The 18,852-nt window shown below is 47.6% G+C and overlaps 1 protein-coding gene across 3 annotated transcripts; it reads right to left on the bottom strand.

The window, feature by feature from the left end:
• Window positions 1–337: 337 nt before the first annotated feature.
• EIF3D (eukaryotic translation initiation factor 3, subunit D) lies at window positions 338–18,644 on the bottom strand. Of its 3 annotated transcripts, none has more exons than XM_011978941.1 (15): window positions 18,285–18,644; window positions 15,218–15,350; window positions 14,880–14,925; window positions 13,814–13,950; window positions 13,113–13,198; window positions 12,378–12,450; window positions 9,870–9,982; window positions 8,690–8,822; window positions 8,048–8,195; window positions 6,285–6,415; window positions 5,709–5,794; window positions 5,482–5,611; window positions 1,617–1,759; window positions 981–1,264; window positions 338–480 (listed from the first exon to the last, which is right to left on the bottom strand). In XM_011978941.1, exons 2-15 carry the CDS (start codon window positions 15,338–15,340, stop codon window positions 467–469), a joined length of 1,647 nt encoding a protein of 548 aa, XP_011834331.1. In that variant the 5' UTR covers window positions 15,341–15,350; window positions 18,285–18,644; the 3' UTR covers window positions 338–466. The 3 variants fall into 3 exon arrangements, with proteins under 3 accessions (XP_011834331.1, XP_011834333.1, XP_011834332.1); XM_011978943.1 differs by having other exon boundaries at window positions 13,814–13,894; window positions 14,888–14,925; window positions 18,285–18,345; XM_011978942.1 differs by lacking the exon at window positions 13,814–13,950 and having other exon boundaries at window positions 13,113–13,196; window positions 14,888–14,925; window positions 18,285–18,374.
• Window positions 18,645–18,852: the final 208 nt, after the last annotated feature.

Raw genomic sequence — 18,852 nt, 5'->3', positions numbered from 1 at the left:
CAACAGTTCACAAACCATTACACAATCAGCCAGCGGGACATCCATCAAGCTCTCCGTGGCAGCCTCCCTCATGCGCAGCAGCGCCACCTCATCCACGCCCTGCTCTGTGCTGTACTCGCGCTCTGCACTCCAGCTCCTCCCAGTGAACTCTCCAAAAGCAACAGTTGGCTCTTCACACAGCCAGCAGGCACTCGTGCTTGTGGAAATGAACTTCTTACAACAAATGATGACACCCACATTCTGAATTCCACATAGAAATTGCTGAATCTCATCCCCACTCTGCCAGGAATCTTTGAAGAAAGGGTTGTAAATCGTTAACGCAGATAGACGATGAAGGAGACTAAACAGACGTATATTTTATTTCATCTGCTAAACGTCAGAGAGCAAGTTAGATACACATTCCACTAAGCGTCAAAGGCCCTCATAGTCTCGGTGGAAGGATAAACTCCAGCTCCACATCACTGGTTTAAGTTTCTTCCTCTGAAAGACACAAAAAATGTAAGAGAGATAAGCCAGGTTGTGTGATATGGCGTTCACTTTCCTTTCTGAACCTCTGCTGGACTGTGTGTGAGTTTTCAACACTTCCATTCAGAAGTGAAGCCTTTTAGATCCTCACAGGGCCGGGCAGGTATTTCCTTCAGTCACCAGCTGGTGGAGCTGGAGAGACAACTTTCAAGCTATTTAACCCAGAGCAGAGCTTTTCCCTCTAGACCATGGGCTTCCATCCAGGACTTCCCTCATCTTTCTCTACCTCTGCCACAGTCCAGCCACTTCTCTAAAACACCGCTATCCTCCCCAACCACTTGATGTGATCTAAAGGCTCTGGAAGAAGCTCTTGGCAGCAAAGTGAATGCTGCTTCATACTTAAGTCTTGGAATTCTCAAAGTTTTATCAAGGTTAAAGATCACAATGGCTATAGAACTTGCTCCCGTGCTAGCCCACAGATCACTCTAGACCTCAGAAAGTGGGTTGCTACACACCTTCTTCTTCCTCTTCTTCCTCCTCCTCTTCCTCCTCGTCTTCATCAGAGCTGAAGGTGCCATCAGGGAGGCTGTAGACACGGATGACCTGCTTGTTGGGGTCCTTGAGGATGAGGTATTTGCCCTCCTCCAGCTTCATGCAGATGTCGATGACGCAGCGTAGAATGCCCCAGGCATTCTCCACGCTCAGGTTGATCTGGCTGGCAAACTCATTAGGCTTGAACTGCTGGGTGCCCAGGATGACGTGGCGTGAGGAGTCTTTCACGTGGTACCGAGACACATAACTAACAGAGGAAGGGATATCAGTGGTCAGAGCAGGTGGCACAGAGACAGCAACACTTGGCATCAAATGTCCATTAAATGGTGATACCTGGTCCACTGCTATTTTCAAGGGAAAGGGAAAACTCCGTCTTCTGAGTGTTCAGTTCTGGATTTCACTGACATCATTGCCCTAGTTCAGGACTCCATTCAGCATGCCTGCTGTTTGGCATCTGTCTCCTAACTGATCCCTCCATCTCTACCCCATCCCTGGATTTATCTCTGCCAGTCCAGTACACGGGGAGGGGAGGGCCAACCTCCCTACCCAGACCCTTCCTTTCACAAGATCAGCTGCCAGCTCCTGCACAGGCCTCTCACCCAAGCTTGAGGTATTCAGATCCAGCCAGCAAAGCACAGCAGGTCCACCGGGCCAACTTGTAGCTGTTGTTCTTCAGCTCCGTGGCAATGACGGCCCCTCGCTGAGAGTCCAGTTTCTGACGCCAGTCAACGCCGTTACAGTGCTGCAGGAGAGCCCCGTTAGAGAAGCAGAAGCAAGCTCTAAATGCCCAAGGTGCTGGGACCACCTCTGGCAGAGAAGGAACTCCCCAGTCTGCTTGCTTAGAAAGTGGGTAGGTATGCACTAAATCTTATCATTTAAGAGACAAAGACATGGTCCCTTCCCTTGCACAGCCTGCCGCACAGCAGGCACTCAACGACTTACAGTTCCTCTCTTCTAAAAGCTCACCTAGACAGGGAATGATGGACACACACACACACACACACAACCACACACATACTTTAAACAGCAGAGTCAAGTGTTTACTGTGTGTTGCATGGTAAGGAAGGGCTTCACAGAGGATGTGTAACAGTGAGCCAAGTGGAGAATATTGGCACAAGTGCAGGTACAGACAGGAGCTCCTGATCTGAGGCATGGTGGGATAGGAAAGACAAGTGGAGTTGGCCTTAGATGGGGGTGGAAGCCTGCAGTGGGTGCAAAGCTGAGTCTGACATTTTACATAAATGCACACACAGCAGAAAAGGACCCCAAAGAGATCCTCTTTTCTACCCGTATCATTTATAGACATGGGAAGTTGGACCCAGAGTGAAATGACTGGTCAAAGGTCACATGACAGAGGTTCCCAAACTTTCTTGGTTCATGGCAACCACAGGGCAAAAGAAATACTCAAGAATTCCTTTTAATTTTTTTTTTTTTTTTGAGAAGGAGTTTTGCTCCTGTCGCCCAGGCTGGAGTGCAGTGGCGTGATCTCAGCTCACCACAACCTCTACCTCCCGGGTTCAAGCGATTCTCCTACCTCAGCCTCCCTAGTAGCTGGGATTACAGGCGCCCGCCACCACGTCCAGCTAATTTTTATATTTTTGGTAGAGAGGGGGTTTCGCCACGTTGGCCAGGCTGCTCTCGAACTCCTGACCTCAGGTGATCCGCCCGCCTCGGCCTCCCAGAGTGCTAGGATTACAGGCGTGAGCCACAGTGCCTGGCCAATAATTCCTTTTATTTAGTTAGGTTCAAACCATGTAGTAGTATTCTGACAAGATGTCTCTGGTGTTTCCCTAAAAAATTTAAGATATCCTGCAGCACCGCTGTGAGTTTGCTTTTTTTGAGATGGGGGTCTCACTATGTTGCCCAAGCTGGTGAGTTCAGGATTTGAACTCCTGAACCCAAGCGATCCTCCCATCTCAGCCTCCTGAGCAGCTGGGATTACAGGTGCGCACTACTGTGTGCAGCTTGCTGGGGCATGTTAGAGTCCTCCTCCCAATCTGCACTGCTGATGAAGCTGTGTATTGGCTTGGTATCAGTGAAATCCAGGACTGAGTCAGAAGACAGCAAAGCCTTCTATTTTGCTAATAGCAAATGTAAAAAAGGAGCTGGAGATATTAGAGGCTCAGAGCTTAGGTGGGAGAAAGACAATGCTGAGGGACAGCTGGCCCAGAGGCAATGACAGGACGGGGGGCACATGGAAGGGGAAGGTGTTTTAGCAGAAAAACAATGAGAAGTGTAATAAATCAGAGTAGATTTGAGAAATCATTTTCAAAGAGTTCGTGGTTGAGGCCTGGGGTGGGCAGAATTCTAAGATGATCCCCAGTGACCCTTGCCCTTGCAGAGTCTCCTCCCCTTGACTGCAGGCAGAACCTATGGCTAGGATCAAATATCACCCCCATGATTATGCTACCTTGTATGTCAAAAGGGATTTTGCAGATGTAAAAATCAGTTAACCTTAATACACACTACCTGGCTGGGCATCACCCAACCATATGAGTCTCTCAAATCTAGGTGTAGAGATCAAAGACAGAGGAAGTCAGAGATTTGAAGCACGAGAAGGATCTGCTGTGCTGTTGCTAGCTTGGAGATGGAGGGGGCCACGTGACAAGGAATGCAGGTGGCCTCTAGGAGCTGAGAGAGGCTCCCAGCTGACAGCTGGCAGGGGGATGGGGGCCTCTGTCATCTAACTGCAGGGAAATGAACTCTACCCACAATGAAAATGGGCTTGGAAATGGCTTTTCTTTCAGAACCTCCAGATGAGAACTCAGTCCTGTTTCTATTGACACTGTGATTTCTGCCTTGTTTGGATTTGTGTCCCTACCTAAATCGCATGTCAAATGGTAAACCCCAATGTTGGAGGAGGAGCATTGTGGAAGGTGAGTGGATCATGGGGGCGGATTTTCCCCTTTGGCGCTATTCTTGTGATATAGAGTTCTCAAGAGATCTGGTTGTTTAAAAGTGTATAGCAACTTCCCCCTCTCTTTCTCCTACTCTGGCCATGTCAGATGTGCCTGCTTCTCCTTTGCTTTCTGCCACCATTGCAAGTTTCCTGAGGCCTCCTCAGTCACGCTTCCTGTAGAGCCTGCAGAACTGTGAGCCAATTAAACCTCCCTTCTTTATAAATTACCCCCTCTCAGGCATTTCTTTACAGCAGTGCGAGAATGGACTAATACAAGGACCAAGCACACAGCACTGGACTTCTAACCTACAAAAATGTGAGCTAATAAATCAGTATTGTTAGGCTGGGAGCGATGGCTCATGCCTGTAATCCCAGCACTTTGGGAGGCTGAGACAGGCGGATCGCCTGAGGCCAGGAGTTCGAGACCAGTCTGACCAACATGGAGAAACCCTGTCTCTACTAAAAATACAAAATTAGCTGGGCGTGGTGGCGCATGCCTGTAATCCCAGCTACTCGGGAGGCTGAGGCAGGAGAATCGCTTGAACCCTGGAGGCGGAAGTTGCGGTGAGCCGAGATCGTCCCATTGCACTCCAGCCTGGGCAATAAGAGCGAAACTCTGTCTCAAAAAATAAAAAATAAAAAATAAAAATAAAATATATAAATCAGTATTGTTAAGTCACTAAGTTTCTGTTAATTTGTTATGGAGCAAAAGATAACACAAAGTTGTATAATAAAGAAGTACATATGGCGAAGAGAGCTGTCCAGGTGACTCCACTGGGGTCAAAAAGGAGGGGAGCCAGCAAAGACAACATGCGAAGGGAACAGGGAAACGGGTGAGACCAGAGTAACGCGGTAACACAGAGGGCAAAGCAACACAGGCGCAACGATCCCGAATGCTTTGGGGAGCTCACCGGGAAAAGTCCAAGAAAAGGCCACTGGCCCCAGAGGGAGGTCACAGCAAACCTCCCAGTGTGCTCCTCCAACAGGTGATGTGGGTGGGGTGGGGGTGGGGTGGAAATGGAAAGTGGAGGAAAAGTGAAGGAAGCATGTTTCTTTCAAGGTGCCTCTGAAGCATCAATTCCAAGCCAGATTGTAGAATCCATGAGTTCAGGAAATGAGGAATTGGAAAAAAGGTATGAAAAGACTGAAGGCAGTGGTTCAATGAAAGAAGAGGTCAAAAAGAAGAGCGGCCAGACTTACAGGAAACTGCCAACCCAGATAATAAGGAGAGGAAAAAATCAGATGCTCAGAGAGCAGAAGCCAACAGGAGGGCATAATGGAACAGAAATTAAGAAAGTACTGGAAGAAGGGAGTTAAATGGCTCCTGTGTAAATAATAAGCAGAAAAGTCCTTAACACTTAACATAGTTCTACACACACAGTCATGCTCTTTCTCGGCAAGGAACTAAGCAGAGGATAAAACTCACGAGACAAAAAAAATCCACGTAGCTCTATAAGTAATGAAAAGGGATAAGAAATAGTCTACACAACCTAGCCTGCGTAAACAGGCACTGTAGGGAACAGAAACATGGTGTCACCAGGAGGGTGATGGAGATGGCGGCTCACCCTGGAATCCCACTCATTCAGTGTCTTGATGTTGATGAAGGACACTTCCCCGTTGGCTCCAGTCATGACGCCATCGTGCTCACAACGGACAATAAGGTCAATATCGTCTCCAAGCTTCCACCTGCGGTAACTGCAGCGAAGGAGAAACTCACGTGGTCACTGGGGATTCGACAGAGTGGGGCCCATGCTCCAATCTGGTCACAATACCCACCAGAGAGGTGACCTACCGGTATGCAACAGAGGCGATTTCATTCTTATCCATGTCGTCCTCTACAAATGGGTTTGGGTTGGGGAAGTTGTATCTTTCCTTCCCCTGCAAAAACAAAGGTGTCACAAGACAGAGCTAACTTTGTTGACAAGGCCAAGGCCAATCAGTCAGACCCAGCACCTCTGGCCAGGTTCCTGGGGCCCTTGATGGGGCTCTGAGCTCGCTGCCTGTTTTATGCCTACTTGACCCCTCCTAACTGTTAGCACCTGATGAATGAAAACGAGTTCGTAACCATGCCCATCTCTACTTCATTTTTTGCCATGGCACAAATCACCATTTGATGTAAATCAATTTATTATTTATGGTTCACTATGTTTTCTCCTCCACTATCATGAAATTCTGTAAGGACAGGAACTTTGTTCAAAGTCAGACAGCCTGACCCCCAAGCCCAGGCATGTAACTCCCCTGCTAAAGGTGGGGACTGGGTCTGTCCTGCTCAGTCCCACAACCCAAGAGCCTAGCAAAAAGCAGATGCTCCACAAGTAGCAGCTGGTTAAATAAGAATGAATCAACGCCCAGAGACTTGTTTCCTCACCATTCTCAAGCACTGCTGGGAGAAATTGTGGTTGATGTAGGTTGCCTCCATGGCCAGGTTGCGGGGTGAATTGAAGGAATTACCTTCATCTTGAGGGGGCTCATTGGCAGTCTCACTCACTGTCAGGAGGTCTGCAAAAGCGTGGCATGGTCACTCACCATGCAACAAAGAGTCACTGACAATGTGCGCAGCGCTGTGGGGAGATGTGGAGAGGCAAACAACACAGGTCCTTCCTTCAAAGAACCGCCCTCTCCTAAAGTGGGTCTCCCTGGTGTGGAACACATAAGCGGGGGAGTGGGGCAGCTGCTCCAGGGTAACTCAAGATAGTACCTGACATTCAGTTCAATCACACAGGAAGGAAGCTGTCCCTTTTCAATCGTTCTGGATTCCTCAAGAGAATGATTTTGTAAGCTTTTTAAGACCGCAGGCTTCAGGCTCAGAATGTAAACTCTTTTTTTTTTTTCTTTGAGATGGAGTTTTGCTCTGTCACCCAGGTTGGAGTGCAGTGGTGTGATCTCGGCTCACTGCAACCTCTGACTCCTGGGTTCAAGCGATTCTCCTGCCTCAGCCTCCTGAGTAGCTGGGATTACAGGCACGCGCCACCATGCCCGGCTAATTTTTGTATTTTTTTTTTTTTTTTTTGGAGACAGTCTTGCTCTGTCGCCCAGGCTAGAGTGCAGTGCCTGGATCTCAGCTCACTGCAAACTCCGTCTCCCGGGTTCACGCCATTCTCTTGCCTCAGCCTCCCGAGTAGCTGGGACTACAGGCGCCCACCACCTCGCCTGGCTAGTTTTTTGTATTTTTTAGTAGAGATGGGGTTTCACCGTGTTAGGCAGGATGGTCTTGATCTTGTGACCTCGTGATCCGCCCGTCTTGGCCTCCCAAAGTGCTGGGATTACAGGCTTGAACCACCGCGCCTGGCCTAATTTTTTTATTTTTAGTAGAGATGGGGTTTCACCATGTTGACCAGGATGGTCTTGAACTCCTGACCTCAAGTGATTCTCTGTCTTGGTCTCCCAAAGTGCCAGGATTACAGGTGTGTGTCACCATGTCCGGCCTGTTTTGTTAATTTTTGAGTGACATGGTTTTATGATGTATAAATACATATACGTATGGCATAAAATATGTAAGTGTATGTACTGTAAGCAAACACTGAAGAAGGTATGCAAGATGGCAAAACTCAAAAAAGTGGTATTTAAACGAGTAAAATTTGGGCCAGGCATGGTGGCTCATGCCTCTAATCATAGCACTTTGGGAGGCCAAGGCTGATGGATCACTTGAGGCCAGGAGTTCGAGACCAGCCTGGCCAACACGGTGAAACTATCTCTACTAAAAATACAGCAAGTAGCCAGGCATAGTGGCACATGTCTGTAATTCCAGCTATTTGGGAGGCTGAGGCAGGAGAATGACTTGAATGTGGGAGGTGGAGGCTGCAGTGAGCTAAGATTGTGCCACTGCATTCCAGCCTGGGTGACAGAGTGAGACTAGGTCTTGGGAAAGGAAAAAAAAAAAAGAAAGCAACATTTGGAAGCTTGCTATTAGGGTGCAATGAGGACTCCAAAAGCTGAGGCCCCAAGCAGGCACTGCAGTGACAGTCTCTTCTAATCTCAGAATACAGAGCCTGGGAGAGATTCAGATGCTGCTGCTGTCAATGCCCTTGGGAAGATGGACCACTTTCTATCCATTCTCTAGCACCAGAGACTTGTTCTGTACCAACAAAAATACTCAATGCCTTTGAGTTGTTCCCCAGGCGTACTACTTACCAAAGTCAGAGTTGTCTCTCTTGTCAAAGAAGAGTTTGGATCCAACTCTCTGGACGACAATGTCCCAGGAATACACTGAGCGGGTACAGCTCATCAGCGTGGCCAGGATGGCATCAGTGGCAAACACATTCCCCTGAGTTTTTGCCAGCTGCAAAGAGGATCAAAGAGAGAAGATGGAAAGACGCTCCCAGGTCTCACTGCCCACTCACAAGGACGGGAAAGAACTCCTTTGCTGACCACATAAATCCTTAAGAATGAGGCCCCACCTCATTGACCAAAAACGCTGTACCCAGTCAGCCAGCAAGTTTCCGGTGGCAGTGGCACGCAGCCCCCTAAGCACCTGCTCGATTCCAGCCAAGGGCTTCAGATGCTTTTACCTTTGCCCCAGTGGTACGCGCTATGTACCTCTACCCCTGGCTGCAGATGAGAGAACTAAGGCTCCACAGACTGAGCCAGGAAGCGTGGCGGAACTGGGCTTCAAGTCCAGCTGTGCTTCACATCCACGTTTCCGGTCTACCTGGCAAAGTGCTTTTACATATAATACATACATTATTCCCATGTCTTCTGTTCTTTCTGCACCTTCAGCTGTAGAAGCCGACAGCATTCCTACCTAGTGGGAGAGGGGCAGAAGGAGGCGCACACCTTGCGGATGACAGGGTCGTCTGTGGTGGTGACAGTGTGGAAGATGCGCTTGATGCTCCGCAGCGGCTTCTCGCTCCTCGTGGTGATGCGGTCAAAGGCTTTGTCGTAGTATTCCAGGGCCCCGCAACACTCGCTGTGGGAAGAGCAGGCAGAGACATGCCAGGTAAGGGAGATAAACCCCAGGTTTTTCTCTCTAAGCCATAGGTCCAGAAGTCTTATCCAAAAGTCTAAAAGAGGTGGAAAGCAATTTCTGGCCAGAACAGGAGAGACGAATCCCCAGTGCCTGCTGAGTTCCTGCCCACTTAGGTCCTGGTACAGAACAGAGCAAGCACAACTCATTCAGCCCAACGCCCCATTTTAGAGGTAGGGCGACTGAGGCTAAGACAGGAGATGACTAGTTTCAGAGGCACCTGGGTAGGCTGATGTCTGGTCTGGTGCTCTGGTTTCCCACTACCTAAGTTCCGCCTGCTTGTCCTTTGAGGTAAGGAGCTATTTGAAATGCCAGGAGAAGCAAAGATTCTCCTGAAGAATTGCTGTGTTTCTTTTCCTGCCAAGAGTTTTGTAACTTACTCTTATTGCTGTTTTGCTCAGGACGCCAGGAAACAGAAATATACAGTTTAATAATCAGCAAATTCCATTCTTTCTTTCTTTCTCTTTCTGCCAAAAGAATTGTATAACTAATTTCTTCTTTGCTGAGGATGCCAGGAAGTTAAAAAGAAGTTTGCAGTCAGTGAACTTCTGCTTTTCCCCTTGGTCTTGATGTTTTTTTTTTTTTTTTTGAGATGGAGTTTCGCTCTTGTTGCCCAGGCTGGAGTGCAATGTCAAGATCTCAGCTCACTGCAACCTCCACCTCCAGGATTTAAGCGATTTTCGCGCCTCAGCCTCCTGAGTATCTGGGATTACAGGGGTGTGCCACCACGCCCGGCTAATTTTTGTATTTTTAGTAGAGACTGGTTTTCACCATGTTGGCCAGGCTGCTCTTGAACTCCTGACCTCAGGTGATTTACTGTTCCTGGCCGGTCTTGATTTTTTTCAAACACCTCTGTTAACCTTATGCAATGTGTTTTGAGTAAGTGGCTTCAAAGCCTTTTTGGAAATACTAGGGCTTAAGAAAATACCCATCACCAGATGGTCCACACACATAAGAGCAGGGTAGAAAGTAGTAGAAGATGCTGCTTACATGTCCTGTGGCTCTGATACTTCCAAGTAGCGCATCTTCATCAACTGAGGAAAATCCATTTCCTCTTTCACTTCCCAGTCACTACGAACTTCAACTGAAGAGTCTCGGGGTTTCTGCAGTTGAAAAACATTAGAGAAAAAAAAAGTTATAGTACATACAAAACATAAATAAAAGGCTAAAAATACAAGGAGCACTCCAGCCTGAGTGACACGAGATCCTGTCTCAAACAACAACCGCACAAAATGGAGGGGCTCAGTGGCTCATGCCTGTGATCCCAGGACTTTGGGAGGCCAAAGCGGGCAGATCACCCGAGGTCAGGAGTTCGAGACCAGCCTGTCCAACCTGGTGAAACCCCATCTCTACTAAAAATACACAAATTAGCCAGGTGTGCTGCTGCATGCCTGTAATCGCAGCTACTCGGGAGGCTGAGGCAGGAGAATAGCTTGAATCTGGGAGGTGGAGGCTGCAGTGAGCTGAGATAGCACCATTGCACTCCAGTCTGGGTGACAGAGCAAGACTCCGTCTCAATAAAAGAGAGAAGAGAAAAACAGCTTTTATTCAATAAATTGAGTGATGGAGTGCTGACTGTTTTATAAGACAGAATCCCTGACTCCCAGGAATGTATGGTCTGGAAGAGGACCAAAGGGATCAAAAGCTCAGAAACAAATGGGGTTCCACTCCCAGGTAATGATGTCACCTGATAAACATGTAGCAAGGTCCTTTATATTTCTTTCAGGGTATTAACTATCCTTGATATAGCATCACATCCAACAAAATGTAGCTTCACTTTTGCTTACACGTGTTCTGTTCTTAGAATGCCCACCCAAGCATATGCAGGTGAACGTTCACAGCAGCATCAATAATACTCAAAAAGTGAAAAACCACCCAAATGTTCATCAGCGTGTGAAAGGCTCAAAAATACATGGTGTATCAATTCAAAGGACTCTTATTTGACAATAAACAAGAAATGAAGCTCATTTGGGCTGGGTGTGGTGTCTCACGCCTGTAATCCCAGCACTTTGGGAGGCTGAGGTGGCTGGATTATCTGAGATCAGGAGCAGGCGGATTATCTGAGGTCAGGAGTTTGAGACCAGCTAGGCCAACATGGTGAAACCCTGCCTCTACAAAACATACAAAAAAAAAAAAAAATAGCCAGACGTGTTGGCTCGGGCCTGTAATCCTAGCTACCTGGGAGGCTGAGGTTGCAGTGAGCCAAGATCGTGCCACCGGCACTGCAGCTTGGGTGACAAGAGTGAGATTCAGTCTAAAAACAAAACCCACAACCAACAACAAATGAAGCACAGCTGCCCTTGAGCAACATGAGTTTGAAGTACATGGGTCTACTCATATGCAGATTTTCTTCAAACAAACATGGACTGAAAATACAAGCCGGGCGCAGTGCCTCATGTCTGTAAAACCAGCACTCTGGGAGGCTGAGGTGGGTGGACTGCTTGAGCTCAGGAGTTTGGGACCAGCCTGGGGAACATGGCAAAACCCCATCTCTACAAAAAATACAAAAATTAGCCAGGCGTGGTGGTGCATGCCCGTAGTCTCGGCTACTCAGAAGGCTGAGGTGGGAGGATTGCTTGAAACCAGCAGACAGAGATTGCAGTTGGCTAAGATCACGCCACTGCACTCCAGCCTGGGTGACAGAGCGAGACCCTGTCTCAAAAAAGAAAAACACAGTATTCTTGGGATGCAAACCCCGAGTATATGGAGGGCCAACTTTTCATACATGTGGGTACCACAGGCCGACTGTGGGACCTGAGAATGTGTAGACTTTCATATACTGAAGGACAACTGTACCGGCACATGCTGCCACATGGATGACTCTTGAAAACATGCAAAATAAAAGCCACCAGTTACAAAAGACCATATATTGTATGATTCCATGTATGTAAAATGTCTAGAACGAAAAATCCAGAGACAGAAAACAGATTTATAGCTTCCTAGGGCTGGGGTATTGGGCGTGTTAGCATTTGGCCTCCTGTAACTCGCGGCAAGCTGGTTGCTACTGTGGCAGTGTCGGGAGGTAGGGCCTTTAAGAGATTAGGTCGTTAAAAGGAATAAATGCCTATGCCCTTCTCTCAGCAATGGGCTAACTACCCAAAGAGTTTAGCCCTCTTCTCTGTTGCACCCTCCTCCCCCTTCTGCCTTTTCTGCCACGCTATCAAGCAGCATGAGGCCCTCACCAGATGCTGCTCCTGATCCAGGACTTCCCAGTCTCCAGAACCATGAGCTACAGAAACCACTTTATAACTTACCCACTCTCAGGTATTCTGTTCTGGCAACAGAAAACAGATCAAGACAGGGTGACGGCTAAAGGGTGAGGGATTCTTTTGAGGGTGATGAAAATGGTCTGAAATTGACCAGTTACAGAACTCTGCAAATATGTTAAAAACGACTAAATTGCACGGTATGTGAAGTATATCTCATCTAAGCTATTATACAGACAACAAAATATACAGAATCAAATTCCAAGGCAGAATTCTGGTATAAATGCATTACCTGTGATTTCTGATCCCATTTCTGCCTAACCCCAAATTGCTTCTGGAACTTTTTCTGCAGTCGAATGCGTTCTCTGGAAAGACAGAAATATGATCTCAGTGCAGACCTTAAAATCAGTGGCTTCCTCAAAAGGCACAGGCTGCCATTCTCTTCAGCTAAAACTTGCCATCATCACTAACTCCTTTGAACTATGAAAAATGGGCTTAGAGAAAGGAAGAGACCCAGAGGGTGCACACTGAGGTGCTAGAAAAGGCACACTGCCTCCAAATACTGACCAGGCATATTTTACTTCATCTGTAGTGCCTGTTCACTGATAGGTCCAATCTGGGGTGTAGTGGCCTGTTCACTGATAGGTCCAATCTGGGGTGTAGTGGCCGCTGGACCACACACCACCAGGAGGCTCCCAGGACCAGCATACATGGGGCTTCCTGGAGCTGTCCCACAGCAGAACTGAGCCAAGGTAAGCTCCAGAGCCTCTTCTTGCCTGCCTGGGTTTCCCTTCAGTGCACACGGCCAGCACAAGGAGTTAAGTTTGCTGCCCATGCTATCTGCCATGAACCAGCCTGAGAACAACAAGCCAAAAGGTGGCTTAACTGGTTGTAGAAAGTATTTTTCTCTTTTTTTTTTTTTTTTGCAATGATGGGGAAGACAACCACCCTCCTGCTTTTGTCCTACTGTTTCCAACTACGGCCAGTCTGGGAAGGGTGTCTTGTTCCAGCAGGATGAAAATCTCACCTCTCTTTCTGTTTGGCACTCTTAGGCAGGATCTGCAGGTTGAACTGCAACATGTTCCGACGATCTTTGTCTCTGCGGAGGTTCCTCTGCGCATCAGCAAGAAATATCCGTGTTAGCATCTTGGAGATTTGGCTCACAATAGGCAGAACAAGCGGGAGGTCTTTAGAGTAAGTTTAGGATGCCAAATCCCAAGTTTCACATCTTGCTCTGTGCTTTCACTCTATGGCATCAATAGCTTGGGGGTGTTAGGGGATAAGTACTTGGACTTTGCTTAGACTTATATTCCCATGACATATTTTTCATTGAAGTATGTTTACTGGGTCTTATTAGAGTTGCTGAGTTTGCCTCTTTAAGTAATAATACGCAACCTGACTGGACCGTCTACTTAATAAAGTCTGCACACACCAATTACGTGTGGCAACAGGCACGGGTGCACCTTCTTATCCAGCACAAATGCTTTTAGCATACAAGTCTGATGTCCTACCTACTAGTAAACAGAAACATAAACTATTTAAATGCATCCCTGAACCTAGTTCAAGTTTACCGTGGTACCTCTTGTTACGGAACAGTGACCTGAGATTCACCTGAGAAGACCTCTAATATGCTTCCCTCTCTCATGAGGAGTCACAAGGTAGCATTTTTAGGCAGGTGATGGCCAACAGTAACAGCCCCAAGATGGTGGTTGCTGGTTCTTGGCCTACCTGGGCAAATCTCATCCGATTCCGCTGGTAGGCCGTCTTCTGTGTGCGCGCCGTATCCACCAGCTGGAAGCTACTTTCATCCTCCTCGTGGAAATAAGCATATTGACTTCCACCACCAAACTGAGAGGAGTACTTATCTGGAGGCAAAAGTGCCGGCATGTAGTAACTACACTCATAGACTTTACGAGATACGCACCAGTCTAAAGCCTTGCTATTTCAAGGATGGTCTTGAGACCTGTAGCATTGGCTGGAAGCTTGTTAGACACACAGACTCACAGTCCCACCCCATACCCACTGAATCAGAACCAGCATTTTAACAAGATCCCCAGGTGATTCATATGCACATTCAATTTTGAAAAACTCTGGTCTAAAGAACTTTCTAAGCGAAGACTCTGAAGGACTCAAGCTAACCCATTTCACTCTCTGCTTTATGGTGTGAGAATCTGAGGTATCTATTGCTAACCATCATCTCCATTATCAGGGACCCACGGCAGGTATGTCTAATAGATCACGATATACTTTCTTGCCAATCTCAGCCTCAGCTATCCTAACTTAGTTCTCCAGGCAGCCACCTGCAGCTATCTGAAATGGCACAGAGAAAAAGCCTTTTAATAGGACCAGGATCTTAAAACCAGGGGTTTTAATTTTTTTTTTTTTTTTTTTGAGATGAAGTCTTGCTATGTCACCCAGGCTGCAGTGCAGTGGCATGATCTTGGCTCACTGCAACCTCTGCCTTCTGGGTTCAAGTGATTCTCCTGCCTCAATCTCCCGAGTAGCTGAGATTACAGGCGCATGCTACTATGCCCGGCTAATGTTTTCAACAGGTCTTTAAAAGGGCCCCAAATCCCATTTTAATAGGCTAGACCTCTTTAATGAACAGACTAAGTTTTAGGGGCTAGTTCCAAAAATGTGGTTACCGTTAAAGTCCAGATTACATCCCTAAAAGCTATGAATTATTGTTGCCAGTTCCTTCCCATTCCAAAAAAGCTTTCAGATGAAGGTCATTAGAATAAAGAACAACTTTCCCAAGGCCCTGATTGGGGCATTCAGCTGCAGAAACACTTACTTGTGTACCTCTTATCTTGGTATGTGGCTCCTGTCCAGTCTGCAACCTATGAACAACAAGGCAAGACAGAGAATGCACAGGTCAACCAGGCAAGCTTCTGCAGACCCGGAAACCCCTGAAAGTGAGAGGACAGCGTGGGAGAGTCTCAGAATTCGTTCACCACACCTCTCTAAGTGCCCAGCTCTCCTATCACTACACCCAGAGTTGACAACCTTTCTCAGCTGCCATCCCTATAAAAAATTCACGAGTTAAGATTTTGAGACAATAAAATCTAAACAGGGACTCGAGAGTAGCAGCCACAGCTGCAAAGATTCAGACTCCTGCTGACAGGCAAGTACCTTTCCTAGCCGATCTCCTTTGCTGAACGGCTGGTAGGGCATATCCCGAAACTGCTCGGGAACCGCACAGGGACCCCAGCCGGAGGGGTTGTCCTGGATCACGGGTGTCATGAACTTTGCCATCTTCCAAAACCTGAAAAATATAAATCATGTGAGTAGCGGCATGAACGAAGGCCTCAGAGTACAAAAAGCCCTCCATATGAAGTAAGCAAAGACATAAATGACAGAATTCAAAAAGCAACACGCAAACTGGAACCCTCAACTGTTGAGCGACTACTACTGTTTGTTAATTATACTGTGAATATGTACTTAAAACTGAGAAGAATGCAAACAAAACTGATTGACCCTATGTCATTAATTTCACGAAACTCTTTCACTGTAACATCTTTAAAAGGAGGCAGCACCTTGTGCTTGACAGAGTGTCATATTGACTGGTAGTTTTTCCTTTTTTGTGTTATACAATGTAAGTGTTTGAAAAAATTCAATGGTGTCACATTTGATAAAATGTACTGATGTTTTTTCAAATATAGTAACCTTGTTTTGGTTCTGAGATATACCTTCACCAATTCATACAAACTCAACTTCCCTAATATTTAGTAGTCTTTTTCTTTGTTTTTGGAGACAGAGTCTCACTTTGTCACCCATGCTGGAGTGCAGTGGCATGCAACCTCCGCTTCCTGGGTTCAAGTGATTCTCCTGCCTCAGCCTCCTGAGTAGCTGGGATTACAGGCAAGCGCTGCCTGGCTATTTTTTGTGCTTTTAGTAGAGACGGGGTTTCACCATGTTGTCCAGGTTGGTCTTGAACTCCTGACCTCAAATGATCCGCCCACCTTGGCCTCCCAAAGTGCTGGGATTATAGGCGTGAGCCACCACGTCCAGCCGCCTTAGTCTTTTTCATCTGCAAAATAAACAAAATCCTTGTTTTAAGCACTTTGTAAAATGCCACACAAGTATTCAGACTTGCAAAAGTACATTTATGCATATAGAGTGCTGAGAAAAAAGGATCTTTAAGTATATCCTGAAATTCAATTTTCCTTTCTTATTGTTTCAATTTTCTGCCATCAACGCAAATCCTGTGTGCAGAGCAAGCGGACATAAACCCAGGCAAAAGAACTGCCAGAGGGCCAAGGAGGTCCCCATAGACCTCAGGCCCAAAGTGGCCATGTCAGATGTTCATGAATACTGTCAGGCACTGTTCTTAGCGGTGACCACTCATTCATTCATTCAATCCTGCCAACAATCCTGTGAGGTAGGAGCCAATGTTATCCGCACTTTCCAGATAAGAAAACCAAAGCACAGAGAAATGAAGAAATTGCCCAAAGTTGAAATGCTAGTTGATGAAACACGTGAACCAAAGCAGTCTGACTACAGTGTCTGCACTTTGCATAACGCTATAGCGCTCTCAGGAGAATTAAAAGACCTGGGTTCTACAGCAGATGGTTGCCTGACACTTCCTATAAAAAAACCTATGCATTTATCTTCCGTTATAGCCTTCTGAAAATGCTTAGAAGGCATTCACTACACAAATATTTATTGGAGGCTGGATGCAGTGGCCCATGCCTGTAATCTTAGCACTTTGAGAAGCCGAGGTGGGCGGATCACGAAGTCAGGAGTTCGAGACCAGCCTGGTCAACAGAAACCCAGTCTCTACTAAAAATACAAAAATTAGCTGGGCATGGTGGTGGACACCTGTAATCCCAGCTACTCAGGAGGCTGAGGCAGGAGAGTCGCTTGAACCTGGGAGGCAGATGTTGCAGTGAGCCAATATCGTGCCATTGCACTCTAGCCTGGGCAACATAGCAAGACTCCGTCTCAAAAAGAGAAAAATCCAGTATTTCTTGGAGGCTGGAGAACAATCAAAATACCAGGTATGCTGAACTTAGTAAACTCTCCCCAAAGCCCCATGCTGGGGAGATTGAGGTTTCCTTCAGAGATGACATTTGGGTGACAGCAACACAGAATAAACCTAGAAGCTTCACCTTCCTAATAGGAACTATAGGAAGAGGACAGAAGAAAAAGGGTGGTGGTCTCAGAACAATTCGTATTAAATAAATATTGCTCAGCTGCTGCGTGTCAAGAACTATGCCAGATACTTTAACACCATTAACACCCCCTCACCCCCACTTTAGAGGCAAAAATTTGAAGCCCAGCCTAGCCAAGCAGCTGACGTCATCATTTCAAAAGAATTTCATTTCCAGGGGTGCCTGCTGTCAGTCCAGCTTTCTTTCCATTATATTACAGCTGGGCAGCAGCCCGCAAAGATCGGGGGTTTGAGACGATACGTATTAATACCAAAAGTGAGTCTCAAGACACACTTTTAAAAATCAGGTTCTGTCAGAAGCTCAAGAAGGGAAAAGGCCCGAGGCTTGACCTGCATCACCTCTCTGGAAAGCCAGGGGTGAGATACCCTGGCTTTAATACATGTTTTTTTTTTTTTTTTTTTTTTTTTTGTAAAGGAGAGCAGAGAGGAACCAGGAGTAACTGAGCTACTCAGTAAAAACGAAGTAACAGCTGTATAGGTCAGAAGGGCAGGATAGGGGGGCTCCAAGAAGGCACTCAGAAGGGGCTCTGTGGCTGGCAGGCCACTACGGATCATACGCCGTCCATCGCTGAACAGGGGGTGGCGTAACTATCCTAGCCTCCAGTTTCACAAAAAACGGAAGGTAACCTATGCACTGGGAATTCCTAAGAACAGGGGCCAAACACCGCTCAACCTGGCACCCCTAAGACCCCACTTAAAAAGTCAGGGTGTCTTCAGCCACTTCAGAAAGACCTTGTTGTTACCCCTCCGCCTTAACCGAGATGGGTTAACCGGCAATCAAATTCACCCAGCCCATGGGCAATGAGCAGGGCCTAGGACCAGGGACCTCACCCACAACGTCGTGTCCCGCGTCCAGCAGTGTGCAGGACGTGGGGCCCCCGAAAGTGGATTCCTGCCCCGCCCAGCGGAGGAACAGCAACAGCAGGAAGGGACTAAGAGAGGTCTGTTCCGTGAGGCCCTCGAAGGCTGGACCTAGTCCGAGCCGGCTCCGGAGGTCCGCAGGAACCTATGAAACATGCCGCTCACCTGAAACGGCCTCGGCCGGCCGGGATGGCAACAGATGGTGCTGGCCGGACACCGCGTTAGCAGTAGCACTCCGAGAAACCAGGAAAAAAGAAAACATGCGCGCGCAGCGGACGCCGCCGTAAACACGACCGGCGCTGTCGTAAACTGCGCTCCCGCTTCCTCTGGGTTGGGCGGAAGAACTTACGAGCCGTAAAGCGAAGGTCCACCCGGAAATCCGTTACTGCGTTTCGCCAGGCGTCCTTATTAGCCTCTGAGGCGTCGAGACGCGAGAGGTGTGATTGGTACTACGTCAGGCGGTATCCGGGAACGCCCAAAGAGGGCGTTCATCACTGAAACGTGGCGGTCGCGCAATCGAAGCTCGAGGCGGGGAGCGGCTGGCGCCCCTCTGTGTCCCACAATGCTCGCGGCACGCCTTAGCCCCCATGTATCCCATAGTCACCCGCGACTCCCCGCCTGCTCTATCCGCCTGCTTAGTGTGAAGCTCACCGCAGGAGAGGTTGGTTGGGGCCTTCGGCGGACTTTATTGTTACCCCTCCGCCTTTATAGTTGTGGAAAGTGAGGCTCGGAG

The sequence above is a fragment of the Mandrillus leucophaeus genome, unplaced genomic scaffold, assembly GCF_000951045.1.
Source record: "Mandrillus leucophaeus isolate KB7577 unplaced genomic scaffold, Mleu.le_1.0 Scaffold2, whole genome shotgun sequence".
Taxonomy (NCBI): domain Eukaryota; kingdom Metazoa; phylum Chordata; class Mammalia; order Primates; family Cercopithecidae; genus Mandrillus; species Mandrillus leucophaeus.
This window is presented reverse-complemented; position numbering and strand designations above follow the sequence as displayed.

What these genes read in the sequence shown, in the direction of transcription:
- EIF3D (XM_011978941.1), bottom strand. Translation starts at nt 15,340, where the DNA reads ATGGCAAAGTTCATGACACCCGTGATCCAGGACAACCCCTCCGGCTGG. An exon ending in ACGACCCTGTCATCCGCAAG is followed by an intron (nt 8,196 to 8,689) that starts GTGTGCGCCTCC and finishes TCCTCTTTGCAG; the next exon opens with CTGGCAAAAACTCAGGGGAA. An exon ending in ATCGCCTCTGTTGCATACCG is followed by an intron (nt 5,612 to 5,708) that starts GTAGGTCACCTC and finishes CCTTCGCTGCAG; the next exon opens with TTACCGCAGGTGGAAGCTTG.